Below are 26,564 nucleotides of genomic sequence, written 5' to 3' on the forward strand. Positions count from 1 at the left end.
TGTGCACGTAGTGTGGGGGCGTGTCTGTGAGTGTGAGTGCTGGTGAGGGTGTATGGGCGGGTGTGCACGTAGTGTGGGGGTGTGTCTGTGAGCGTGTGTATCTGAGTGTTGGTGAGGGTGTATGGGCGGGTGTGCACGTAGTGTGGGCGTGTGTGTGGCAGAGGGCCTACAACAGCAGGAACGGTGGCTGAAGGCCCTGGGATCATGATCGGAGCAGGGGGTATGCCTCCACGGACACAGATATGACACCTGGACTGACTCTAAAGGGACAATGATCTGGGGCAGGGATGTGTGAACGGGATGGCCACTACGACAGTGTTATTCACAAAGGCAAAAGACCCACGAATGGCCCCACAAGCGCCCCTAGAACAGTGCCCTGGTGAGGACAGAGGTGGTGTCCGAGCACCGGAGATGGGACCCTCTACCTCTGGCGGAGCCACTTATCGATGTGGGAAGGTGAAGCCAGAACATGCGAGCAGCTCGGGGGGACCCGACATGAAGCCATTTCCACTGTCGCGTGAGCCATGGGCTCCAGCAGCAGTGGCCGTCCGCCTTACTGGCTTGTGGGTGGGTTTTTGTTTCTCCCTGGAGTTTTCCAATTTTTTTTTTTTTTTTTTTTTTACTTGAAACAAGTAGGAAGATGAACACAGCAGGGAGGGAAGGGCAGTGGGGGCACAGCAAGCCCACGTGGGCTTCCCTGGGGGCCAGGAGCTCCTCCCGCTGCCCACTGGAGCCCTACCTGTGTGGGGTTCCCCGACCACTTCCAGAGCTGCCGGGCGGGCAGGAAGGCTGAGATCTTTGGCCGGTTTTCCACGGAGGGCAGCCGCTGCCTCCGGGAGAGGTCTTTGGCTTTGGAGAAGCTCAGGGCTTCTTTGCGCTTGAGCCTAGATTTGCTGCTGCTGGGGCCAGAGCCTACGCCGGCGCCGGCCACGGAGGCCCTGGACAGGAAGCAGCGCTGGGCATGCCCGTGGGGGCTGCTGCCCTTGGAGCGCAGGGCCTCGGGCTGGGCCAGGAGGGTGGGCACAGGGTGGGTGAGGCAGGTCTGCAGTAGCAGGGCCGGGTCCTCGTCGTCTGAGCTATAGGATGAGTCCTCGTTGTCCGAGGAGCAGAGGCTGGAGGTGGACACGGAGCCCGAGGAGGAAGAGGTGGATGAGCCGGAGGAGGAGGAGGACACGGACAGGCGGGTCAGGAAGCGGGATGGCACGCCGGCTGCCAGCCCCGGCCCATCCTCGTCCTCATCTGAGTAGGAGCTGTGGCAGTCGCTGTCACACGGCAGCGGGAACTCGGCCTGGCCCGCGTATTTACGTAGCGCCAGCCCCATGGGCAGCGGGGGTATGGGCGCCCGCCCCTTCTTGTCCTTGCCCACGAGGGCCGGGTGCGCGTAGCTGGGGCTGGGCAGGGGCCGTGCCAGCTTGGGGCCGAAGTCCTTGTCCCCCATGAGCAGCGCCTTGCAGGTCTTGCTCTTGGGAGAAGTCACGCCCTCGTGGTCCAGCTTGACCAGGAACTCGCTGCCTGCCCGCCTCCGCCCGCCCTTCTCGGCCTCCGCCCTCTCAGCCTTCTTGGCCCGCAGCAGCTTGTGGGATCCACCAGGGAGGCCTGGCCCGGCCCTGCCGACGAAGGGCGCATAAGAGTTGGCCAGGCTGCTGAAGGAGTCGGCGCGGAAGCCGTTGCCGAACACGGGCGCGGCCACGCTGTGCATGGGGAACAGCGCGTCGCGGGCGCGCAGCTTCCTGCTGCTGCCGTTGAGCTGGAAGAGGTTCTGCAGCGCCGCCGGGCCCTTGCCGGCCGTGGCCACCGCCTTCCGCTTGGTCTGCGCCACCGCGGACCAGCTCAGCAAGGGGCTACCCCGGCGGCCCAGGAAATGGTCGGAGGGCCCCGTGGGGGATTTGGCACCTGAGGTTAGGAGTTCGGCTTTACCTGAGGACAAAAACCCAGGGGAGTCAGCCTGGGCCCGTGCAGCAGCCTCCACCTGCTCCTCCCCGGACCCTGCCTGCCCCAAGGGCCTCCCGGTGCCCCCAGTCCCCAGAGGGTGCCTGTCGAGATCCAGGTTCTGGGAAGTCCAGCAACATACCGGCTTTGTCTTTGCTAAAGGATTTCTTCCCGGGTGTCTTCAAAGCTTCAGGGCCATCCTGCGCTTTGGGGGACAGGCTGGGGGTGGCAGCCTCGCTGGGTAGGGGGGCCTCACTGGACACTTTCTTGGTCTTCCGGCAGCTGCTAGACACTAGCAGGGCTGGAGAGGGCTCTGTGCCTGCAGAGAGCATGGGCCAAGGGCTTCAGTGCCATGGCCATGGGGTGACTGCCACCCCGACCCTTCCTTGGAAGCCTCTGGACTCAGTACAGCCCAGGCAGGGCCCCGCCCCCCCCAGGGCCCCACCACACCCCGCCCTGCCCCCAGAGCCCCGCCCTGCCCCACCCAGGTCCCTGCCACACAGGGCCCCGGGGCTCACACTGGATCTTGAAGTCTGGGGGCAGCAGCCTAACGTTGGAGACGGCAATGTGACCGGTGTCCCCATCGTCGAATTCCACCACTACTGACTCCAGGTCCTCATCTTCATCGCCAGAGGCCCCTGTGGACAGCACGCCTGAGCTTTTATCTCCTGGAACAACTGGGAGGCGGGCTGCCGAGGCCGGTGGGCAGGGCGAGGGGAGGGCTCCTGGTTCTGCTTCCTGACCACACAGACCACGAAGCTGCCCTGCAGCCCGGGAGCCAGAGCCTCCTCTCCACCTCCTGCAGCGTCTCCCGTGTGATGTTATTGTCACTCCCACCCAGCCTGGGCCCAGACTTCCCCCACGTCACCCCCACCCAGCCCAGGCCCAGACCTCCCCGCACGTGCTCATGGTCACGCGCCCACCTCCGAGCCGAGTCCTGCCTGGAGGCACCTCCCGCCCACCTGGCCACTTGCCTGTAGGACCCTTGAGCCTTCTGCCCTGGGGACCTACAAGCCCTGCCTGTGGTCAGGAGGTTTTACCCAGGGGAGCTGGTGCCCCCAGTGTACTCTGTGACCCCCAGCAGCAGGGGTCTGGGTCTCTTCCTGCTGGTCCCCTCTGCTTGGCTGGAGGGCAGAGCCCCCCCACCCCTCCCCACATACCCACTACGTTTTCATGGCGTCTGGGGAACTGACTCCACTATGATGCTCTGAGAAAGCTGGTTCTGCCCTCGCCAGCCTTGGAAGCGGGGCTATTAGGGGCAGATGGAGCCTGTGGGCCTCAGAGGGTCCTGCCCCAGCCCCTGCCTGCAGTGTGGCTCACCCCGGACCACGTTGCCTGGGTACAGACATCGAGACTTCTGGCTCCAGTAGGCGCAGACGCGCGTGCCGGGTGGGAGGTACCGGCTGGATTGTGGCCGCACGTCAAGAACCTGCAGGAGCGTGGGCAGCGGCTCATGAGCAAGCAGCCCGGCCCAGGGCTGCCCGAGAGCCTGGTCCCTGGTCCTGGTGGTGGCTGCAGGCTGGGCCAAGGCCCTCCTTTGTCTTGGGGCAAGCCAGCCAGGCCCCTCCCCAGGACAGGCCGGCCGGTCCTCACCGCCTCCTGCAGCAGCTGCTCCAGCGAGTAGATCCTCTGCCGGTTGCCCCTCTCCCCCTCGATGACGATGCTATAGCTGGGGGCATTGGGGAGTGTGAGGGGCCGTGGGTCTTGGTTGCCCGCCCGGCCCCCGCCCTGCCCCACCGTGCCCCGGCCTCACATGTCGGGTGGCTGCAGGGTCCTGACGCTGCCCGCGTACAGCAGGCTGTCTTCCTTGGGAATCAGCACGGGCAGCCCGTCCCGCAGGTCCTCTTTGTGGATGGCACACGAGCGTGCTGTGGGCACAGGGCGTCAGCGGCCGGCACGGGCTACCCGCCGCTCCTCCCCAGGCAGCCGGTGCCCTTCCTGGCCCTGCTCACCCAGGGCAGCGCTCTGCTCCGCGCTCAGGGGGCCACTGTCCTCCTCCTCTTCCTCCTCCTCCTCCTCCTCCTCTTCCGAGAAGCTGCTGTTGTCCTCGAACTCAAAGTCATCCTCCACTGCAAAGCTTTCCAGCAGGCGGCTCACTGCCCGGCCCTTGCCCTAGGGGCCAGAGAGGTCAGGCTTGGGCGGGGCTTGGGTGGGGCATGGGTGCAAGGTAGGCTCCCAGGGTGGGGGGCTGCTACCTGCTTGCCGGCCTTGCGCTTCACCTTGCTCAGCTTCCGGCCTTTCCCCAGGATGGCCTTGGCGTTGTGCGCAGCTAGCGTGATGGACAGGGCCCCGTTCTTCCGCTGCGTGTAGGCGGGGAAGGGGCTGAGTTGATGTTGCTGGGACAGCCTCAGGCTGACTCGGGGCTCAGGGGCCAGCGTACGTGGAGGGTGGGGAAGGCCTTTCCCAAGGGCACCCACCCACTAGGCCCGGCGCCCAGGGTCCAGCCTCACCCGCAGCACAGGCTGCAGCACTGTGCCCTTGCGTGTGGCCCTCTTGAGGCGCTCGCTGGCCAGCTGGCTGCCCTCCTCATGGCAGGTGAAGGCCCGGGAGGGACTAAAGAGGACGTCCCTGCTGGGGGTGGCCCCTGGCTCTGCCCGCAGGCCGCCCTTGGCCTTGCCCTTAGCTTTCTTCTTGTCAGGCGCACCTGGGGGCCTCTGCCCTGGGGACCGCTCCAGGGTGGTGCCCACCTTGGCCTTCACTGACCGCCTCTTGATCTTGACCTCGCTCTCGGGGCTGGACAGGCGGCAGGCCCCTGGGGGAGGGAGGCAAGGCTGTCACGGAAGTCCCCGTCCTGGAGAACCTGCTGGTTGGGCTGACCTCGCCTGCTCTCCCTCCTGGTTACCTAGCAACCCCTGCCTCTCCTTCTTCTTCTTGGCCTTCTGGTTGGCTTCCATCTTGACCACAGAGGAGGGCGAGGGTCCCAGCACGGCCACACTGGCCCCGGCATGCAGCACTAGCCCTGCCTCCCCGGGTGGCGCCTCTGTCCCCAAGAGACCCTCGCAGTCCTCACTGTCGTAGCTGCTGCCTGGGAGAGAGGCAGAGGGATCCAGATGACTTGACGTTCAGCTGTGCAACTGTGGGTGGGGGAGGTGGCCATCTGGACATGCAGGTGCGTTGGGCTGTGAGCGGGGCCACTGTACCCTCTGGGCTGGTTTGTGGGGGTGCTTTTGGGAGCAGGCGCCTGAGGTCCCGGCCTCCAGCCTGAGGGATTTATATGGGTGTGGGGATGGGTGTTTTTCCCTCCCATATCCTGGGCAATGGGCACCACTGGCATAGCTGGGGACCCTCCCCAGGAAGTCCCTTCCCTTCTTTCTGCTGTCCCCCCAAGACGGCCCTCTGCCCCTCCCGCAGCCCTAAACGGTCCTCCCTTTGTTCTTTCTCAGGCGTCTGAAGGGGGAAGGAGCTGCCGGGAGGAAGGAAGCATCTTATTTTTCTAGGCTCCTGTCTCTGGACATGTGTGTTTGCTGGGGGGGCCACATAATGCCTCGGGGTCAGCCCAGCCAGACGCTAGAGGAGGAGGGGCTGGGGCCATCGGGAGGGCTATTTTTAAACTGGCTTTCCTAGATGGTTCCAGAGGCGTCCTTCTTCCCCCTTCGCGTCGACACGGGGTGAGGCACGCCAAAAGCCACTGAGCTCTGCCGTAGGGACGGGGACTCCTTCTGTGAGACCCCATCCTCCTCCCCCAGCCTGCCTCATGAGGAGGTTTCCTCGGACCTGTCACACCCCATGAGCCCTGACCCTGCCCCAGTGGTGGCCGCCACCTGCTGCCCTCTCCTCCCGCCCCCCAGTGACCTGATCGGGGCTCCTGGCCGTGGCCTCACATCAGCAACTTGCCTGCCTCCCGGGATGCAGCCACCGAGGGCTGGGCTGGGCACCTGGGTGTCTCCCGGCTGCCGTGGCCCTTGGGCTGTGGGTGCCGCGTGGCCCCGGATGCCTTGGCGCTCTTGGCTCGGGACAGCTTCTCCCGGATGCGCCCCCCGGAGGTGGCCTCCTTCCGCTGGAAAGAGCTGAGGCCTGTGGGTAGCCCTCTGCTCTTGACCTTGGGTTTCAGCTGGGCCACCCTGTGGGCCACGGAGGGCGCCAGCCCGCCCTGACAGCTGCTCTTCTTACACTGCACCTTCTCCTGTAATAGGGAGAGGCAGCTGCACACTCAGGGTGCCCTCCGCAAACCACGGCCCCTGGGCCGCAGGTGTCCCTGTTGGTGCCCGGCTCAGAACTGGCACCTCCCAGGCCCTCAATACACAGGAGCTGAAGGCCCAAGACACAGGGCCTACCCCAGAGCCTACGCTTGGCTTTTCCCACCCCCTCCGCTGCCCACCAACTGCCCACCCCACGTGGGGGGCATGGAGGAGACTGAGGACCCAGCAGCTGTGGGTGTTGTGGGGCCAGGCCATTAGCTTTTCTAAAGGGAGGGATGAAGCAGAGCACCTGTGCAGAAGGATCAGGCCCCTGAGCTGGGGGGGGCAGACAGGTGCAGTGCGCTGGGCCCACCTCTCATCAGCACCCCCAGGTCACGGAGAGGGAAGGGGCAGGAGGCATCGGCTGTACCAAGAAGGAAGGGGTGTGGGCACTGAGGCGCCCCCGCCACACCAAGCGTGCCCCAGGCACTATGGACAGAGCCACCGGCAGAAAGGCAGGGCCTCGCTCCAGGGAGCCTCTGTAAGCAGAGTGCAGCCTCAACATCGGCATTCCCACTGGAGTGAGACCGGAGGGTGGAGTGACATGGGACGAGTGGCTGCTGGGCCACCGGTCAGACCTGACCCCACGACACCGAAGGTCGGCCCGGCCTCCCTCCTCGTCAGCACTCAGAGCTCTGAGTCCTGATGCGCTCATCTGAGCAGTCGGTGCGGGCACGGGGCTGGGGAGTCTGCTGCCTGCTACCTGCCCAGGACGGGGCCGCAGGGCCCTGAGGCAAGGCGGGGCCTCGATGCTCACCATGGCAGCAGTCTGCAGGCCCGCATAGACACTCCTCTCCAGCTTGCTCCGCTTCTTGGCAGGCTCACCCCCGACGCCTCCTCGTAGCTCCGCGCACAGCAGACCCAGGCTTGTCGGCACTGCCCTGGAAGCAATGGGGTCAGGTGGGTGCAGGGCAGATACAGGCCTGGCCACTCCAACCTCATCCCCCCACTGTCCCTGTGGCAGGTCACCCTGTGGGTCACACCCTTCCGAGGGCCCTACATCTTGGGCAGACAGAGCCAGGGGCACGGGGCTGGGGGCTGAGCCAGCTCTGAGCTCCCCCGTGCATCTGCCTCTAGCTAGCCCCACTGCCTGCCAACCCCCAGCCCTGAGCGGTCCCTATGTCCCCAAATCTGCCCCATCCCCCACTTGGCCATACTGGAAGTGGGTACGCTTCTATTACCCAAATCCCATCCTGCCACCCAAGGGATGCCCTTGGGTGCTGTCTGCTCCTAGCCACAGTGACCCAGAGGCCAGGTGTCGGGGGCTGGGGCCAGTCAGGGCTCTGGGGGGCCACCCAATGCTCAGGAGCCAGGGCTCTGCTGCTACCAGGGCCCAAGTGGGGCTGCGACCTCAACTTTGGCACCCTGAATGTGGGACAGCCGCACACGTGCCCGCTTGTGAGTCTGTGCCGGGGATTATGCAGGCCAGGTCCGGCCCTTGGCGGGTGTTTGGGTCCTGATGCCACCACCATTAGGGACAGAGCGGGCACCAGGCAGGTTCATGAGAACTGTCCACTGCCAGCATTTCTTCCACAGCTAGAAGCAGACGGGCAAAGCGGAGTCCTGCCGGGACAGGGTGGGGTGGGGGCGGCATCCAGAGGAGCCTGGGCTCTTCCCCAAGTCCCCGACTGCCGGCTCGGACCCTCTCGGGAGTCCATCTTGCCCTCCACGCAGGTCATGAGAAGGGAATCCTGCAACCCCTGCCCCTCCCAGACGAAGCCCTGGAAACTGCTGGAGCCGAGGCTCGGTTTCCCCAAGACCCGTGGCTGTGCTGTCCCCCAGGTTGGGGGCTGGGGCGGAGTCAACTCCGGCCTCCAAGGGCCCAGCAGCGCCTCCAGATGCCCCAAAATGGGTCCCTCCTGATCCCCCCACCTCCTGGGCGGGTGACCCGCCCTCCCCAGAACCTCTCACTGCCCTATTTCACATGGGGAAACTGAGGCTTGGGGGGTCTCTCAGCCTGTTCTTGGGTAGACAGGGGCTGCGGACTTGGCCCCTCACCTTTCAACGCCCCCCACAGGTGCAAAGGGAGCCCTGGCTGCTAACAAAAATGAATCACAGACAGAGACAAAGAGTCCTGCCCCGCCCTGGCCGGGGGGGATGTCCCTTTCCACCTCCCTGCTCACAGACGAGGCTGGGCTTCTGAGGGCCGCACCTCGATGCTGCTCCTTCCTTGCTGCTTGGCAGGAAGCCGTAGGCCAGGAGACGCCCCCGAGCCCCCAGCCCCCCCCACTTCCTGCAAGGTGAGAGGCCAGCCCTGAGGCAACTGCCTCTGCCTCCGCTCCCTGGACGAGTGAGGATAAGGGGGTGGAAGAGTGAGGTGGGGCCCTGACCTCGGTGACAGGAGTCCTGGACTCAATTTCCCTCCCTGTCCTGAGGCTGCTGCCTTCTAACCAGACCCTAGCTTCCAGGGGCCCTGTCCTGCCTGGCAGCCCTCACAGTGCTGGCTGGTTCTCCACAGGAGACCCCACCAGGAGACACCTGGGCAGGGCAGGGCAGGAGGCAGCTTGGGGGGCAGCCATACAGTGACCTGTCCACTGCCCCCGACCACACAGCCCCTCCCTCTTACCTTCTCTGCATTTGCTAATGTTTTGTGACATAAAGTCCTGAGATTAATTTTTTGCCTCTGTCTTAATTGAAGGAACCATTTAGTGCCGATTTAACTATTATTACCAAATCATCAGGATTGATGCACTGCGCACACACGTGCGCCAATCGTGTGTGGAGGAGCTCGGAGGATTTATGCAAATGGGCCTGCCGGGAGAGGCAATTTGTAGCCGAGAAGGACAATTATACCAGGCCCGGGAGTGCGCCAACGACGGCGCCGGGCGGGTAATGGGTAATAGCATCGCGCTGCGGCCGTGACCAACGATTTTATACAGTGCAGATAAACAGACTTGCACGCAACGCCGCCTCAGACGAGAGGGGGGCCGGGCGGGGACCAGGCCACAGCCAGGTGTGTGGAGCTGGTGTGGCTGGGCCTTGGCTTCCGGCGGGGACCCGGGCCGGGGTGGTGCCGGGAGCTGCCGGCTGGGCAAAGCAAAGCCTGTCTGGAGCAGGGCTCTGTCCGCTGGTCACTCTTGATGGTCTAGGAGGGGCAGGGCCAGGCCTTCGGAGCAGGTGGGAAGGGGCCCCCCCAGCAGCCCCGGAAGACTGAGAGGAACCCAGTCCCCGCTGCCCCAGCCTCAAGGGCCCCAGGCCGGCCAGACACACGCAACCTGCAACGCCAACGTCCAGGACTCACTTGACTTTCTTGCTGTCGCTCCTTGGGAGCGGCCCTGTGAGACGTGGGGTGGGCAGCGAGCTGGAGTGTTTGCGCTTCCTCGGCCGGCCAGGCCCCCGCCGTGCAGGGCTCCTCGAGCTCTCATCTCTCCTGGGGGCCGCAAGGGGGATGGTCAGAGGTTCATGCCCAACCAGCTCCCTGACAAGTTCCAGCCAAGGGCACTGCCCTTAGAGGGCTACTGGTTGTGGCAAAAGGTGCGTCCCAGACCTGGCCTGGGGAGCCTGACCCTGCAAGCAGAGGGCAAGGCCAGCCAGGGCCCCCGCACACTGGTTGGGGGGTGTCCTCTCCCGCAACTTCTGCCCTGGCCCCAGCCCTCCCTACTCCCTCACCCGCCACCCCTCCCTACTCCCTCACCCGCCACCCTGCGGTTGGCCTCCTGCTGTGCCAACCTCTGATGAGAGGCTCTTCCACCAACCCCGGCCCCTGCCACTTGGTCTCGCTGCTGGACGAATGTCACTCCTTAGGTCCCACTGCCTGTAGGGGGTCTCCCCAACAGGCCCCAGTGCCTGCCCACAGGCAGGGGGCAGAGCCCAGTCCGGGCCTGTTCGCACAGCAGGTGCTCCTGGGGGTGGGGGTGCTGTAACTCTCCCAGGCCCCCCATCCCCGCCAGGCTGGGCGTACTCATGGTCGTGCCTGCGTTGCAGACGGGCCAGCTCCCGCTGCTTTTCCTTGTAGCGCCGCTGCAGCTCCGCCAGCTGCACACGCATCCCCACCTCCTGTGTGTCCAGCCGGTCGATGGCAGCCTTCAGGGGGCACACCTGGGGGGAAAGGGCACAGGGGCTTGTGAGCCGGGCCAGGGCCCAGGCGGGGGCTATGTGGGCAGCTCGGGCACTTGGGGCCCCCAGTCATGCCACGCACTGGACGACGTGGGCAGTGGGACCCCCACTCACAGGCTTGGTTTTGGGGGTCCAGGTGTCCTTGCGCTGCAGGATCTGCATGCGGGGGGTGAGCCTGGGGCTGCTGCAAGGGGCGGCCGTGGGTGGCTGTGCTGGGGCAGGGGAGCTGTCCAGGCCGGCAGCCTCTACCAAGGACCAGGCTGTGGCCAGCGTGGCCAGGTGCTGCAGGTTGAAGGCCAGCACGTCCTCTTCCTCCTCTGTGGGGCATGGGAAGGTCAGCATGGGGGTGGCTGGGCACACACTGCCCCTCACAGTCTCCTGATGTTATCAGCTCTGGAAGCCATCCAGCCGTGAGAACCAGGATGAGGGTCAGGCGGCCGGGAAGAGTGAGGCAGGCACCAGGGCTGGCACCCGGCACCCCTGTTTGGCTCCAGGCTGGGGAGACTCTCCCTTGGTGGTAGGGCAGGGCCAGCTGGGAGGGCCCACGGGACAGGGTCCTCTGCGTCACAGAGCGAGACAGGGCCCAAACCATGGAAGTCAAAGCAAGCTACTCGCTAACAGAAACACCTGTGCACCCCCCACCAGGGAGGCCCCGCTTCAAACAGCTGCCGTGGGACCCTCAGAGACACAGGCAGGGCTGCGAGGCCACGAAGCTTCCACCCTGGAAACTGCTCAAGTTCAACCACGCTGCGTTCAGCTGCTCTCGCGCACGGTTCCAACAGCTGTTGGTCAACCAGTTCAAAGTCACGTGGACAGATGGCTCTGGACTGTGGGCTTCAGCAACTGAGCATCACTTAATCCAGGTGGTGGAGGCTGGTGCCCCCCAGCAGCTAAGGCCTGCCACTGCCTGTCCATCTGCCCATCAGTCCTGTCTACTTGCCTGTGTGGACACCTAAGAATCGATGGCTGCAGGAAGCCCAGTGGTCGGTCACTGCAGAGGGAGGGACAAGTCCCCTCCATACCTTTAGGTTCCAGACAGGGTCTTGCTCTATTGCCCAGGCTGGAGTGCAGCGGTGCCATCACGGCTCACTGCAACCTCGGACTCCTGGGCCCAAGCACCCACCCACCGCAGCCTCCTGAGTAGCTGGGACCCCAGGTGGACAGCATGCCAGGCCCTGGATTCCTTGTGAGGAGGGCAGCGGTCAGGGTTTCTGGATGTAGCCTTACCCACTGTGGCCCTTCTCAGAGGGGCAGCCACCATTCCTCCATCCCCCTCAGAGCAGTGAATCGCTGCCCCTACCTCTCTCTGAACACAGCGCTGGGCTCTGCCAGACCCCTTCCAGCACACCCCAGCCCTGCGGCAGGCAGAAGGGCCACGACGGAGCACAGGTCAGGAGGGGGTGCCGGCAGGGCCGCATCCTCTGGGACCTCAGCCTGCGGATGGGGATGGGGGAGCTACCCTCACAGTGACCACAGCGAGCAACAGCCCAGCAGCCCAGGCAGTGGCCCAGGGGAGGCAAGGCCCATCTTGGAGTCAGAGCTTGAGCCAGCGGAGAGGCTGGTGTCCACGCAGGGGAGGGCCCGGGGTGAGGACTCAGGGTCCAAGTAGGGGAGCCAACCCTGGGGCTGCACAGCAATAGGGAGTGGGGCCCACGTGGGCTGATCCCACAAGGGCACCCATCAGGAGACGGCCAGACACTGTGCGTGGGGGAGGGTGGGTATAGCCAGGAAGGCAGGCGAATTGTGGACCCCTGTGGGGTCAGAGGTGCTGGCACCCCCTGGGAGCGCCTAGGAATAACAGTAACCTCACAGCAATGAGCATCCCAAACCTGGTCTCTGCCTCTGAACCCCATGCTCCACTTAACCGGGCCTCCGCAGAGACATGGCTGATCTCATCTGGAGGTGGGAGTTCGGGATGACCAGAGTGAACCCATCCATCACGTGGCAAATCAGCACCTGAGAGCCACAGGGATGCACCTGACATTCCACGGGCACTCCACGGCATGTGGCTGGTTCCCTCCCCAGGGACGGGGGAGGGCCAGAAGGCCACAAGCCCGGACCCAGGGTGGATCCATCCCTCAAGGTCACTGCTAAGAAGTCGAGAGGTGCCCAGAGGGCAGATGCTGGGGTGCAAAACTGAACCCAAGTTCTGAGCTGAGACCACAGATCCCCACCATGGGGACGCTCAGGCTTCGGGTCCAGTGTCCCCAGAGAACATGAGGGGAGAGATGGCCAAGAGGGGCAGGCTGAGCAGCTGCTGCCATAGGCAGCCGGGATGCACCTCCGCAGGCCCCTTCTGCCGAAGGCCCCAGGTCTCCTAGTCTCCCGGGGTCCTTGCCATTGGCCAGAAGCTGCTCTGGGCCTCCCTTGACCTTGCAGGCTACGGGCATGTGGCCCCCACTTGGCCTCACCCAGACGGCTCTGCCAGGCCTAGAGGCTCTCCGCCAGCCCGGCCCTGATCCTGGGGACTTTTTGCTCTTTCTCCCTCTGCAGTCCTGCTGTCAGGCACAGGACAAAACCAACCTCCTCATTAATTTCAGCTGGAGTGACTGCCACACTTGCAGGGATCAGCTCTGCTTCCCAAAGCTACACAGGCCTGCCCACTAGCTGGGACAAGGGGAGGGCAGGGTCTAGGAGGGGCCGTGTAGTGGGGACATGGAGGGCCGAGCTGGCCCCAACTCCACCTCTGCACACCCTGGGGGCTGGGACACTGGACCTGGCTAGAGGGCACATGGCCCCCAACCCTGTGTCCATCTTCATGCAGTGAACGGCTCCCGCCCAGCAGACATTGCTGTGGCAGATTGGCCACCCTGGCCGGACACACAGCACCTGGCTTCTGTTGATGCCTTCTCACACTGCTGGGTGAGGGTCCCTGTCACCCAGCCATGGTGGGTCCCCGGCAGCTCAGGCCCTGCCCCAAGGCGCCCATACCTCGCTGTCTACCTTCTCATACATAGCCTGTTGGAAGCCCAAGTGAGGGCCTGCGGGGGGTCCAGCTGGAGCCCACGGGGCAGGGTCTTGAAGCTTCCTCCCTCCCACAGCCCCGCCCAGAAGCAGGAACTCTGCGCCAGATACCCGCGAGGGCAGAGAGCCCCCAGCACTGCGGAACCACTCCTGCGGGTGTAGGACAGCAACCTTGTCCAGCAGAGAGTGACCAGAGGGCCCTGGGGAAAAGCACTGTTCTGGCTGTGGTGACTTTATGCATCCAGAAACTGGTGGCCGAGCCCTGAGGACTATGTCAGGTTTGTCCCTTGAATGACCAGGGCACCGTGCCCAGCTGGGGGGTGCCCTCGATCCTGAGGCTTTCACAGAGAAGATGGCAGGAAGTGGGGCTTTCACAGGGGCACTGGGCAGGGGGTGCCCAGGCCAAGGGCCAGGGTGGGCTAAGCAGACCTGGCCCTTGAGTGTCCCAGGGGCTCCGGCCCTGCCCACCGTCCTTGGGGCCCCTGGGTGGGTGGGAGAGCCCAGGAGCTCCAGGTCCCACAGGCCTCCCTGGAGAAGGAGTCCCAACCTCCTGCCCCCTCCCCTGGGCCTGCGCGGGGAGCCACCAGTTCCTGAGCTGGACCCCCTAGGGCTGCAGGCACAGAGCCTGAAGAGGTGCAGGCCTGGCAGAGCAGGGGGCAGGCTCTCCTCTCCCTCCGCCAGGACCCGGATCTCTGTTAAGCAACTTCACCCCTGCAAGCTGGGACATGCCCATGTGTGAGATGGAGTTGGGGACAGCCCCGAGCCTCCGTCGCTCACGGCAACAGCAGGTGCTGCCGAAGAGGCCCTTCCTCTGAAACCACCATGGAGGTGAGTCCCGGTCCCAGGGCCCTACGTGGGACAGGTGGATTTGGAGATGGCACACCTGGCTTGGACTCCACGGACGAGGGCCAGCAAGGGGAGGTGGACACTGTCCAGGGGACCCACCATACTTCAGGGACAACTTAGCGGAGCCCAAGGTTGCTATCTGGCCAGCTGACCCCGAGCCAAGCCTGCAGGACCCACGGCTGGGGCTCTGGGGGGTGGCGGCAGTCACCGGGCTTACCTGGCATGGCCCTCTCACTCCTCTGCCGCTGGATTGCCAGGTCAGCCAGCTCGCTGAGCAGAGCGATCCCATGATTCCCTGAGCTATGGGGCAGCGGGGCTGTGCCGGGGCATGCAGAGGCTGCCAAGGGCTGAGGGTCCAGTGAGCTGCCACTGGGCAAGTCTCCCAGGTTGATGGTGGCGGCCACCAAGGCATCCAGGCCTGGCAGAGCCCTGGGTGGGTGGCTGTTGTCAGGGGCTGCCCCGCAGTCTTCCTCTGAGTCCTCCACGCTCTGCTCCCCCAGCTCATCTTCCTCCAGCTCGTCTTCCTCAGGAGCTTGCTGCTCCCCCTCATCATCAAGGGCACTGGGGCTCCCTGCTTGCTGCTCCAGGCTTTGGGGAGAGGCCCCCGACGAAGGCCCCTGCTCCCCCTCCTCCCTGCTCCTCTCTTCTCTCGCCCCTCCCTGAGTAGAATGAGCCTGGCTGGAGACCTCGGAGCCCCCTGCCTCGAGGAGAGCCCCACATTGCAGTTCTTGTAGCCCCTCAAATGGGCTGACGTCCGCTGCCTTCCCCTGGGGTCCCCGCTCGGCAGGGTTGGGGGTGGCAGCAAGGTCCTGGGTGGCCTCCCTGGGCCCTGAGAGCAGCCCGGGCTCCTCCAGGCTCCTGGGGCTGCAGGGAGGCGGCTCTCCAGGCAGGAATGTTCTTGTGGGCTCAGGCTGGGCCCCTGGGGCGGCGGTTTGCATAGTTTCAGGGTCCTCGAGGTCAGAAGAGTGCACGTCTGAGGGTAGGGAGAAGCCCATGCTGGCCACAGGGCGCAGGTATCCGGGAGGCAGGTCTGCAAAGGAGGGGAGAGGTGAGCAGGGAGCCAGGAGCAGTGGGGAGGTGTCCTGGGATGGGATGAAGAACGGTGGCCTTGAACCTTCAGACCCAAGCCCATGCAGGAAGGTCTGGGGCCAGCTGCAGGCCTGTAAGACTGATGGCGGCGGAAGCGTTAGTATTAGGTTAATTGAGGGGGCGGCCTGGCTGGGTGCAGTGGCTCATGCCCACAATCCCAATACTTTGGGAAGCTGAGGCAGGAGAATCATTTCAGGCCAGGCGTTCACGACCAGCCTGGGCAACAGAGTGAGCACCCCCTACTATAGAAACATTAAAAAACGACGAGCCGGGCATGGCGGTGAGCGCCTGTGGTCGGCGACACAGGAGGCTGCGGTGGGAGGGTGGCGTGAGCCCAGGAAGACAGACTGCAGTGAGCCGTGTTTGTACCACTGCACTTGTGCCTGGGCGACAAAGGGAGACCCTGTCTCAAAAAAAAAAAAGTGTGAGCAGCTTGAGGCCAGGCCCTCCTTCCCCACCAGAGTGGCCTTAAAGCTCCCCCCACAACCCTGGCCACTGAGGGAGCTATCTCTGGGACCCTGTGGGGTGGGCCGCCAGAAAGGGGCATTTGTAAAGTTTGATGCTTGAACCAGGGTTTTCCCTGAACCAGAACAAGCCGGCAGCATGTCAGAGGCATCACGTCCCATTAGCTGCAAAGAAAAAAAAAACTAAGGAAAAAAACCTAAAAAACCCGTTGGCCCCGTCTCCTGACTGTGAAACTGGGACGAGTTTTATGCTGGCCACACCGTTTCCAGTGTGAACTCTCAGCCTCATTCAGAGAGAATCAAATAGGCTGGCAGGGAGTGGACGGGTGGGCGGCAGGGGCCGAGACCCCCCCCCCCACGCCGGCAACCCTCCTCGCTGCCCTCCTTCACCCAGCTTTACTGAGACCCTGACTGGCAGCCTGGTCAGGTCCCATGCCTGGTGCCCCCAGAGCGCCAGCACCACCACCAGCAGGCCCCGCCTTCATCACCGGGGAAGGTCCCCAACATGGCCGGCCAGGCTTCATCGCACCTTCGTCAGCCCAGGGCCAGGAAGGAGGCGGCTAGGGCACGGTGTGGTTGTCAGAGGATTGGGAAGAGAGAAGAGGAAGGAAGGGAAAAGCCAGAATGCCCTAGGCCTGGGCAGGCACGGGGCATCCCAGGCAGCCTGACTCAGTGCTGCCCTGCCAGGCAGGGGCAGGAGGGCTGGGCACAGAGCACGGGGATCAGTCTGGGCCAGGCGGCTGCTCTCACCTGGTTCTGGGGTGACGATGTCGGCCTCTGGCTGCTGGCCCTCCCCATTCTTTTGCTCGGCACTGGGCACCCTGGAGCCAGGCCCGGGGCTGCCAGCAGGGCAGACATTTAAAGTGCACGGGGCGCTGGGCCGAGGTGGTGGGGTGGGGCAGCTGGGCGGGGGCTTCGGGGCGGGTGGGTGGCAGCAGGGTGGCAGCTTGCTGGGGCCTGTAGCAGGTGAGGGGGCGCCCGGGACCGTAAGAGTTAAGGCAACTGGCTTGTGGGTGGACTTCGGGGCCTTCTCCTGGGCAGGCTCTTCCAGCTCCAGGTGCTGGTCTTCAGGCTTCCGCTGTCAGGGAAGGGGAGAGGCTCAACCAGGGCCCCTGCTGGGGTACCTCCTGCTGGAGGGCAGGCATGCAGGGGGCTCCTGGAGCCAGGGCCGGCCAGGCAGGGTGGGGGCTGGGCGAAGGTGGGGGAGTGCAGCCCAGGTGGGTGTGGCTGGGGGCGGTACCTGGAACTGGGCAGCCCTCTGCTGCTGCTGCAAGGCATAGAGCTCCGGCTGGCGGAGGAGCTGCGGCCGCGCGTACACAGGGAGCTGGCCCGGGCGCTGCATATGGGAGGCGGGGCCCCGGCCCCCGTACACGGGGGGCCACAGCGAGGCCTGGTCCATGACATCTGCTGCAGGCAGGGCCGGGAGGGTCAGCCCAGCCTGGGAGGGGACGGCTCCGGGCTGCTTCCCTGCGCCCCCTCCACCCTTTCCTCAGCCCTGGAAGCCCACCGCTCCCTCCAGAGCCCCGGCCAGCCCACTTGCACTGCCCCTCCTTCCAAACGCGGTGCAGCGGCCTGGCCCAGGGGTCCTTACCAAGCGTGTGGGGGGCGCTGTGGGGTGTGGGCTCCGAGGGCAGGATGACCAGCTGTGCGGGGGCATCCTGGGGGAGGGGGAAGACCGAGGGGACAGGGCCGGCCACGGAGGCAGGGAAGCCGGGGGGCAGGTTCTGGTGCAGGGCGGGGTGCCCCAGGCCTGGGAAGCAGAGGCCACAGTGGTGAGGCCTCCCCTCGGGGACCAGGAGAGAGCCCGTCAGCCCCAGGCCAGCCCTCACCCCACCCTTGGAGCACTGACCGTAGGAATGTCCCCCCATCCACAGGGAGGGGCTTCGGGTACGGGGCAGCCAGGGTGCGTGGGGGTGAGTGTGGGGGGCCGGGTCCCCCCCCAGCTGGCCACTCTGCATCATGAGGTGGGGGGCCAGGTCCCCAGGGCAGCTGCTCGGAGGGTGGATCCGGGTGAGCTCTACTCGGTCTTTGCTGTCCCTGTAAGACGTGGAGCTCAGCCCTGCCACAGCAGCCAACACCCGCTCCCCATCCCACCCCCACCACCAGCTTGGGAGGGAGAACGGGGCCTGATGGCTCGGGGAAAACCCCAGGCTCCAGTCTCAGCGCTCTGCAGGGCTGACTGGGGGCCCTCTCCTGGCCTGAGAGTGGCCGACCTTACCGCGGCGGTGGGTTAGCTGAGACCCCCCAACCCAGAGTGAGATCCCAGAAAGGCCCTAGGGGTGGGAAGAACCTCACCCATGGCCGACCATACAGTCTGCTGCCCCAGTCACGACCACCCTTCTCTTCCTCCATGTGGCTCTGAGCGGGGACCTCCACGCCCAGGCCTGGCCCTACTCCCCAGGGCCATAGGCCCGGCTCTCACTGCAGCAGCAGCTCGCGGCTGGCCAGTCCCAGGCGGTCATCACACAGCCGGGTCCTCTCCTCCTCGGCCTCCAGGTCCAGCGCGTGTGTGGAACGGGGCCCACCGCCAGCTGCACAGGGCGGAGATGGCAGAACGGGGAGGGCTGGGGTGGCTGGGGAACCACCTCGAGCTGGGGAGCCCGAAGCACTGAGGAGGGTCCCCTCGTCCTGGGGCCTTGGAGGGTCGGCCAAAAGCAACAGTGGGAGCTGGGGGGTGGAGGGTGTGGGGCACGGGGCAGGGCCCGCTGGGCACCCTAGATGGGCCCAGTTTCCCCTCTGCAGGGCCCATACCTTTGAAGGTGGGGGCGGCCCGGCCCTGCCTCGAAGTGTTGGTGCCGTAGGCCGCCTCGGTCCGGCTCACCGTGTCCTTCTGCCGGGCCAAGGCCACCGCGATGCCCACGGGGGGCTGCCGCACCTCCCCGTCACCGTGCACGGCGTCGTGCTCCCGGCTGCGGGCACAGTCCGGCCTCTCTGCCTGGCCTGAGCCCTTAGAGGACGCGAACTTCGCTTCCTGCTGGACGCAGCTGGCCTTGAGGCCGCCCAGGCCCACCAAGGGCGCCTTCTGGCCCACCACCAGGGCTTGACTGCTGTACTTCAGCAGGTTCTTCATGGCCGAGACCTCGTCTGGCGGCGCAGGCAGCTCCTGGGGCAGAAGGGGTGCCTGCTGCAGGCCCCCGCCAAAGGGGTCCAGGTAGGCGCCAGCCTTACGCTCCTCACCGATGGCCATGGTGGTGCCCTGGCCGGCCTGGACACCCCACGGAGGCAGGTGGGGCCCGCCGTAGCCCAGGGACGCCAGCTCCAGGGACTTGCGCTTGGCCTCAGACCCAACGCCCCCTGTATCCACCTCGGGCACCACCAAGTGCTGCTGATGCCGGATCCTTGCCACCTTCTGCGCCCCAGGGGGGCCGGCTGGGGCTTCCTTGCCAGCTGTCTTCTCTAAAGTGCAGCAGGCCTGGGGGGCCTTCCCGCCCAGCGGGTCCTGGTGACCAGGCCGGGCACAGTCCTGTGAAGCGGTGGGCAACTCGAAGTAGCCGCTTTTGTCCAGACTGCCTTTAGGGAGTCCAGGGAAGGGGGCCTCGGGGCCTGCGCTGCCGAGATAGTCCAGACCCTTCAGCCGGGGGTTGAGGGCCGCCTCGAAGCCCCCAGGCCGCCGCTCGGCCTTGCCCTCCGCCTTCAGGTGGGCATAGGAGATTCCGTAGGGTGCGGCGTGCTCAGGGGCCATGGCTGCCTCCAAGTGCCGCTCCTTGCCCTCGCCCGCTATGGCGCAGGCCTCAGCGGCCTGGAAGGGGCGGCTCTTGTCGGCCAGGTGTCCCACAGAAGGCACGAAGGTGGGCCCGCTGGCCTTTAGGTCCCGAGGGACTTTGTCCTGCAGTGGGCAGAGCCCGTCGGGGCCCCCATGCAGCTGCAGGCAGGGGAAGGAGCCGGCGGCCGTGCTGAGGGGTGGGGGCGGCCCGGCGGGCAGGCCGGACGGCACGGTGTAGGACGCAGTGTGGTGCAGCATCTGCCGCCGCTCCAGGCACTCGCTGAAGGCTGGCCCAGGCTCTGGGGGGCCTGCTGCCTCCTTGGCACAGCGCCCAGAGGTCGCCACCCTGGCACCAGGCCTCCCCAGCATGCCCCCTGCACAGCTGGCTAGCGCAGCCCTGCCCATGTCACTGTTGAGCACCTTGGTGTTGAGGAGGCAGGAGGGGAGGTGCTTGGGGCGGCCCTCACAGGCTCCTCGGGCGGCGGGGCCCCCCTCCCTGCAGTGCCCGTCTGCTGGCGCCGGCAGCACCAGCTTGTGCCGCTCCTTGCCACCGTCCTCCTCCGCCACCGGCCGCTCCTTGCCCTCAGCCGCCTTGCCCGCCTTCTCTCTGCACAGCTCTTTGCCCATGAGGAAGCGGTCGAAGTCCTTGGGGCCCTTCTGCAGAGAGCCAGCCTCACCCCGGTCTCGATCCCGGCTACATGAGCCCATGGGGTGGGCGGGAGTGGCCCGGGCCACGCTATGGAAGTTGTGGTTGGCTGGCAGCAGTGTGGGCTGGGGCGGCAGGTTGCGCAGGTAGAAGTTATCTGCAGGGAAAGAGCCAAGGTCGATGGGAGGCCTTGGGGGTGAGGCTGGAGAGACTCCGGGACAGTGCTCCCAGTGCCCCCCGGACACCAGCTGGCACCAACCCCAGGTTACAGCCTAGGGAAGGGTTTTGCTTTGGTTTTTTAAAGTAAAATTGTGTGAAATATGGGCAGCATCAAATTTCCCATTTTTGGTGCACAGTTCAGGGGCGCTGGGCACATCCACCCGGCCATGTCACCGTCACCACCATCCATGGCTGGAGTCTCTCACCCTCCCAAACTGACGCTCTGTCCCTAAGACATACTCACCGTCTGCCCCAGAGCTAACTTCCGTCCAGTCCCCTACACTTCAGAGATGGGAGATAAAAAATTGAGGCCAGTCTCCCCTGCCTGGCCAGTGCCAGTGGGGGTTTTGGGCGGAAGTGGGGCAGGCAGTCAGTGTCATGGGGCAGCCCAGCTGGGTCTTTACCAGCAGGCACCAGGACGTCGGAAACCAGGGACAGGTGGCAAGCGAGCTCCTGGCACCCCCAGAGGGGCGTGGAAGGACAGGTGGGCGTGGAGGATGGGCTCAACAACCTCCTAGGCACCCTGGGAGCTCCCAGCCCCGACACCCCCAGCCTCTCGTCTGGATGCCTCAGGCTGATGGGTTGAAATGGAGAAAGGCCAGTGGCTTTGGGAGCAGAGAGCAGCAGCTGTGCTCACCCTGCCTGGTGGGTGGTGGGTGTCTGGGGGCTCCCTCTGAAGTCCCTGGAATGGCTGCCCAGCCTGGGCCGAGGCCCGGGCCCACCCTTCCCGGCTAGAGTCTGCCCCAAGCTCTCCACACTCCAGCTGCCCTGGGGGTACCCATCTCCCCACAGAGGGGGCCAGGTCACCGCCTCTGGGACCCCGGGGGACCTGCCCCTCCCCATGCCCAGCTGGGTGGGTGGGCAGCTGGGTGGTGCCAAGAGCGGAGGGAGCAGACAAGGGGGGAAACAAAAGAAACATTTGGAACTTGTAAAATTGTCCTCAGGCATGTAAATTCCTTGTCAATTTCCTGCTAATTAGAAACAAGGAGGAAGGGGAGCGGCAAGGGGCTAGCCCGAGCGAAACCTAATTAGCTCCATTTCCAAAACCAAATACTGTTCTTGGACGAGGCTCCACCACAACATTGTGGAAGCCGAGAGGCCTGGCCGGCGCACTGCTCAGAGGGAGTCCCCTGCGCTGGTGGAGGGGTTGGGTTTCTGGGGCGGGGACCGGCCACCTGCCCGACCCCGACAAACGCTGTCAAAACAGCTGCATGCGTGCCGGGCTGACGAGGGGTCTGGGGGAACGTGGCCTGCTGGGCTATCCTTGGACTGCTGAGCCCCTCCGCCTCCAGCTGCAGGAGCTGGGGTGTGGGGTGAGGAGACAAGGTTTGGGTGCCTGTCCTGGGTCAGAGCTGAGTCTGCTGGGTGGGGCTGATGGTGAGTTCCTGGCCCCCATGCCTGCACCCCTGCAGCTGGCTGGCCTGGGCAAGGCCAAGGCCCTCCTGAGCCTCAGCTATCTCACGCTCCTGCAGGCGAGGAGGTGCAGGCCACAGGAAGGTCTTGGAGTGTGAGCGTGGGGTAGGGAGGAGGGGCTGAGGGTCGGCCATGATGACGGGCAGACAGGCATCAGGTCCCTACCCGCCAGCTCACACTCAGAGTTGGGGTCCTCATGGCCACTCGTGGGCACAGGCTCGCTGGGGTCACTCCCTCCATCCCCTGCAGGGCGTCCAGTCTACCTCCCAGCCCCTTTGGGGGGCTATTTGGGCCTTTCCTCTGCCCCTACCCTGAGCTCCAGCCCTAAACACCAGGGCTCCCGAGCTCCCAGGGGCTGTGCGGAAGGAAGCCAACTGTCCCAGCCTCCCTCCTCACCCGCCGCAGCCTGGGCATCCCTCTCCACAGTTAGGACAACCTCCCAGTCCGCCCTCCACACTGACCGCACCCCGTGTGTCCAAACACCTCTCAGATCCTCTTAGGGAGACGCCCAAGCCCCTCCGCACTGGAGTGGAACTCACCCCTCCCTCTAACTGCTCCTCCCAGGTGTGCCCTCCCATAGCCTAGGCCAGACACTGGGGGTCACCTAGACCCCTCTGTCCCTCCCTGCTGCCAATCCCCCTCCTAGCTATCACCAAGGCCGGCCCCCATGGAACCCCACACCTATATCGCTTTTCATCGGAGCACCGTTAACTAACCTGGTAACTAATGGACAGCTTCCTGCTCCAGCCTCCTGGTGCCACCCCAAGGAGGACTTTTAAAAATGCAAATGAGGCCGGGCGCGGTGGCTCACACCTGTGATCCCAGCACTTCGGGAGGCCGAGGCGGGCAGATTACAAGGTCAAGAAATCGAGACCATGGTGAAACCCCATCTCTACTAAAAAATACAAAAATTAGCTGGGCGTGGTGGCACGTGCCTGTGGTCCCAGCTACTTGGGAGTCTGAGGAAGGAGAATTGCTTGAACCCGGGAGGTGGAGGTTGCAGTGAGCTGAGATCGTGCCACTGCACTCCAGCCTGGCGCCTGGCAACAGAGCAAGACTCTGTCTCAAAAAAAAAAAAAAATGCAAATGAAATGTCGCCCCACCAGAAGAAACCCACCTTGGAGATAAGGACCCATACCCATCCACCTCCAGCCAGGCCCTCTCAGGGACTTGCTGGCACCAGGACTTGGCCCCTGTGGGCCTGTGATTCCCCTTCCCCAAGGTCCCACTGGCTCTGACTTCTCAGCCAAGACTCAAACTCTGTGTCCCTTCTTCGGGGATGCCGGCTGCCAGTGGGGTGAGCAACACCTCTGTCCACTAGGGCACGGGGGAGGAAGGGGGGGGTGCTGGGCCCAGGCCAGCAACTGTGTGAGCCAGGAAGTGCAGGCTTCTGTGGGATGCCTCCTCCTCCCCAGCCACCCCAGGATCCCCGGGGTTCCAGGGGCTGCAGGCAAGGCCAGGTCCCACGGAAGCTGGTGGGGCTAGGGTGATGAGGAAGCCGGGCACCAGCTCAGCTGCTCCCGCCTGAGCACTGAGAAAAGGTCAGACAGTGTGGCTAGAGCTAGACTTGGGAACTGAACCTGCGCCTGGGGGCAGTCCTGGGTCCCTGGGTTTAAATCCCAAAGGGCATGCCCACCCTCTCCTCTAGCCCCTACCCTGGCTTCGGTGACACCCGGTGGGAGGGCTCACCAAGGAGGCCTTGAAGCTCCTGTGCCCCTCCCCGCCTCCAGCATGCCCTGCTCCCCCAGCTGGCCTGCGCCGCACTTGCCTTTTTGGGTTCCATAGAAACGGTGCTGCCCGTAGAGAACGTTGCTGTTTCCATGGTGATCCAAGTGGCTCACGGGTAGGAAGGTGGAGGCCAGACTCCCCGAAAATCTGGGGTACCCGGGAGCTAGAGGAGCAAGGAGACCCGGTTGCAGAGGCACCTCCCAGCCTCCTGGCCGCGATCGCCCTGACCCCAGGGAGGCAAGAAGCCGTCAGTCGGCCCAGGAGTGCTGCCCCTCGGAGCCCAGCACGCAGCCGCCGGGGGAAATCAGCCCGTCAATACATCATATTAACTCTGACTCGACTAATGCCATCCCTCCGGTGCAGCACAAATTGAATTGCTGATGGGATGGGGAGACGGGGGACAGATGAGGGGCCTCGGTTCCCTCCCAGCAGCACTCAGCATCGAGGAAGCTCCCAGGCCAGGCAACAAAAGGGATTCTGGGAAGGTTTCGTGGGAAGAGGGGGCACCATGGACAGATGCTGCTGCACCAAGGGCCTGGCCAAGGGAGAGCCAGGCCTGGGCATGGCCTCCCCGACAGGCCCCAGGGCCCAGTGGACAGCTGTGCCAGGGGCCAGTGCTGTGGTGGTGTGGCTGCCCTCCTCGTGCTGGGGGCACAGGTGTGCATCTGATGCCAAGTTCCCACCATGGCAGGGCCTCTTCCAGCTCCAAGATCTGCACAGGGTCGGGGGGGGGCCCAAAGAGTCCCCTGCACAGGCCCCAGCCCCAGAATTCCAGGCGGGAACTCCAAGTCATGCCAGCCAGGCCACTCTCTAGACAAAGGGGTCTGTCCCTCAAGTCAGCCAAATTTCTGAGCAGCCTGCCCCTGCCCGGAACAGGAAAGCCAGCCACACCCAGCTACCCTCTTGCTGGCCCTGGGCCTTGGGACAGCTCTGGCTGTGTGGGGGCACACCTGACCCCACCCCAGGGATGAAGGCGCAGCTGGCAGGTCAGGACAGGGCCAAGCACGGCCTGGGAGGCTTGTGGGCACCTGCTCCCGGTCCAGGCACTGCAGGGGACAGGTCTGCTGGACCAGGGACACCGGCCACAAGGAGTGTGACTTCTGGTTCCCCAGCAGGCCCTGGACCCCAGGCGGAGCTCTCAGACAGACCCACCCAGTCCCAGCACACCACGGTGCTGCCTGAAGGTGAGGGCCGAGGGGCTGGCTGTGGCTGGGGGTCCGGCAGCCCTCTGCAGGCCTGAGAAGACATTGGAAGGAGCACTCCAGAACTTCAAGCTGCCAGGATGAACCAGAACGAATGCAGCTGGGCTGGGGCACCCACTAAAACTCCTGCTCTGAATCTTCCCTGGAAAATCGGCCCCAAGTCCAAAAGGGGCACCCCAGACCCCAATCCCAGCAGGTCCCCAGCAGCGGCAGGCACAACCAGCCACCAATCTTCTCTGGCTCGTGGATCCCAGGGAAATCTGTAGAGCTGGAGCCCCAGGACATGCTCTGGGAAACCTGAGCTCTGGGTCGCCAGCTCCAAGGATGCACCCCACACCCGCCCCATTTGGAGTCTCTCGCAGGGCGTGAACACAGGGAGGGCTCTGAAAAGTCCAGCGATGTGGAGGCCTGCCTGGCAGGACCCAGTCCCGTCTCCCTGTGAGGCCGCACGGCCCAGGCCAAGTCTGGGGACCTGGGCAAGGCACCCTGGCCCCGCCACAGCCTTGCAGCTGCCCTCCAGCTGAGGACGCCCGGCTGAGGCTTGAGCCTGGTCTGCGTGGGAGCTGCATCTGGAGCAGATGTTTACCAGATTAAACTCTGCTCCTGGAAGACTCCACAAAGGCTGAGCGCGAGGGGGTGGGAGCGACCTGGGACGGGGGAGTGGGGGAGCAGCAGGCAAGGGGCAGGGCCTGGGGGGCACTGGTTAAACCTCCCAAGCTGTCCCTTTTTAATTGGCTGCTGTTTAATGTTTTAGAGGCCTCGTTTTGGTAAACAGAAGTCTGTAAATTCCTCCTTCCCAGACACCGTTTCCCGGGCATTGAGCCCCTGTTCCCTCTCGAGATGCAGGCCTCCAGCCCATCCACTCTCTGGGGGAGCAGGCGCTCAGCTGCCTGAGGAGTGGGCTCCTTCTCGCTGGTCCCCTCTGGGGGCAGCTGAAGGTGGATGGCTGTGCGTGTCCCTCCACTGCTGGGCCTTGGCTGGTGGCCCCTGGGCTGGAGAGCAGGGCAGCATCCACCAGGGCACTGAGACCGAAGCCCTGGCTGGCACCTCATCCTTGCCTGCTTGAGTCCTCACCACTGAGGCCCCAGAGGGGAAATTAGGGAGCCAGGGAAGGAGGAGGGAGTAGGGAGATGGGGTGCAGGGGCAGGGAACAGAGAGGAAGGGGCTGGGGTGCTGGGGAGGCCCAGCCAGCAGGGTGGGGTCATCTTTGGGCAGGGGGCAGAGAGGGGAAGGGAAGAGGCCCTCCCAGGCCAGCAGCAGAAAGCCCCTTTCTTTTTCCCAAGTCTGCAGTCTCTGAATTGAAAAAGGAAATAAAAAACTGATTTTTATGAATCAGAGCAGCTGTTCTGAGAACAGAAGCCAGAAGGCAGGGCTGCTGTGGCTGGGCCAGGGACACACAGGCGTCCTGGAAGGCGCTGCCACTGAGGAGTGGGGTGGTGGCTCTGGGTAGGGCTCCAGGGGGATAGTGGAGACGGCAGGTGGCAGGAAGGGGACACTCTGGGGCCAGAGACCAAGAGGGCTCAGCCGGCAGGGCCTGGGAGCACACGAATCCACAAGCCAAAGGTCCTCAACCGCAAGCTCCTGCTAGAATGTGGGACCTGGGAACCTCCGCTTCCCAGACCCCTTTGAGACGGGAACTTTTATGATCACCCCAACAAACAAGGACAAGCCTGGGCTAAGCAAACCGCCCCGAGAGGTGGGCAGGACTCAAGCCTGCTGCCGTCTGGGCTCCTGGTGCCCTCGGAGCCTGGTGGAGTGTGGGAAAGAGCCCTGGGGGCAGTGGGGTCACACCGAGGTCCCCACATCCTGCCCCTGCGGCTGTGGTAGGCAGGAGACTCCAAACTCAGTCCTATGATGGGACGGACCACAGGGGACAGAGGCTCAAGGCACAGGCACCTGATGGGTGAGTAAAGCCAGGACGCCACATGTGGGCTGGAAGCGGGGGGACACAACGACCACACGCCCAGACCCCTCCCAGCTGCCCCCAGGCCTGAGCTCACCATATCTGGAGGGGTCATGGGTTGAAAGTGGGAGGACACCTGTGGTGTGGGCAGGAGGAGGGGAGACAGCGGGCCCCAGTGCGAGTGGGGGCTGCCCGTGGGCAGGGTTGAAGGACAAAAGGGTGTA

At 64.7% G+C, this 26,564-nt stretch overlaps 1 protein-coding gene across 7 annotated transcripts in view; it reads right to left on the minus strand.

The window, feature by feature from the left end:
* Positions 1-26,564, minus strand: part of BAHCC1 (BAH domain and coiled-coil containing 1) — a 67,419-nt gene that overhangs the window by 4,739 nt on the left and 36,116 nt on the right. For 3 of the 7 annotated variants that reach the window (XM_017524883.2, XM_037737191.1, XM_037737194.1), the window contains 23 exons: positions 23,276-23,398; positions 18,278-20,032; positions 17,949-18,057; positions 17,376-17,563; positions 17,118-17,276; positions 16,767-16,933; positions 16,277-16,604; positions 14,191-15,003; positions 10,278-10,480; positions 10,009-10,145; positions 9,349-9,477; positions 6,865-6,988; positions 5,764-6,052; positions 4,772-4,954; positions 4,380-4,681; positions 4,125-4,229; positions 3,882-4,041; positions 3,683-3,797; positions 3,523-3,598; positions 3,250-3,358; positions 2,448-2,567; positions 2,072-2,248; positions 740-1,917 (listed from right to left, as the gene is read on the minus strand). In XM_017524883.2, coding sequence (XP_017380372.1) covers positions 740-1,917; positions 2,072-2,248; positions 2,448-2,567; positions 3,250-3,358; positions 3,523-3,598; positions 3,683-3,797; positions 3,882-4,041; positions 4,125-4,229; positions 4,380-4,681; positions 4,772-4,954; positions 5,764-6,052; positions 6,865-6,988; positions 9,349-9,477; positions 10,009-10,145; positions 10,278-10,480; positions 14,191-15,003; positions 16,277-16,604; positions 16,767-16,933; positions 17,118-17,276; positions 17,376-17,563; positions 17,949-18,057; positions 18,278-20,032; positions 23,276-23,398 — 7,049 coding nt within the window. The remainder of the gene's footprint in view (positions 1-739; positions 1,918-2,071; positions 2,249-2,447; positions 2,568-3,249; positions 3,359-3,522; positions 3,599-3,682; positions 3,798-3,881; positions 4,042-4,124; positions 4,230-4,379; positions 4,682-4,771; positions 4,955-5,763; positions 6,053-6,864; positions 6,989-9,348; positions 9,478-10,008; positions 10,146-10,277; positions 10,481-14,190; positions 15,004-16,276; positions 16,605-16,766; positions 16,934-17,117; positions 17,277-17,375; positions 17,564-17,948; positions 18,058-18,277; positions 20,033-23,275; positions 23,399-26,564) is intronic. The other 4 variants (XM_017524884.2, XM_037737192.1, XM_017524885.2 and 1 more) reach the window with 4 other exon arrangements.

Source organism: Cebus imitator, unplaced genomic scaffold (assembly GCF_001604975.1).
Source record: "Cebus imitator isolate Cc_AM_T3 unplaced genomic scaffold, Cebus_imitator-1.0 Scaffold36, whole genome shotgun sequence".
Classification (NCBI taxonomy): Eukaryota; Metazoa; Chordata; class Mammalia; order Primates; family Cebidae; genus Cebus; species Cebus imitator.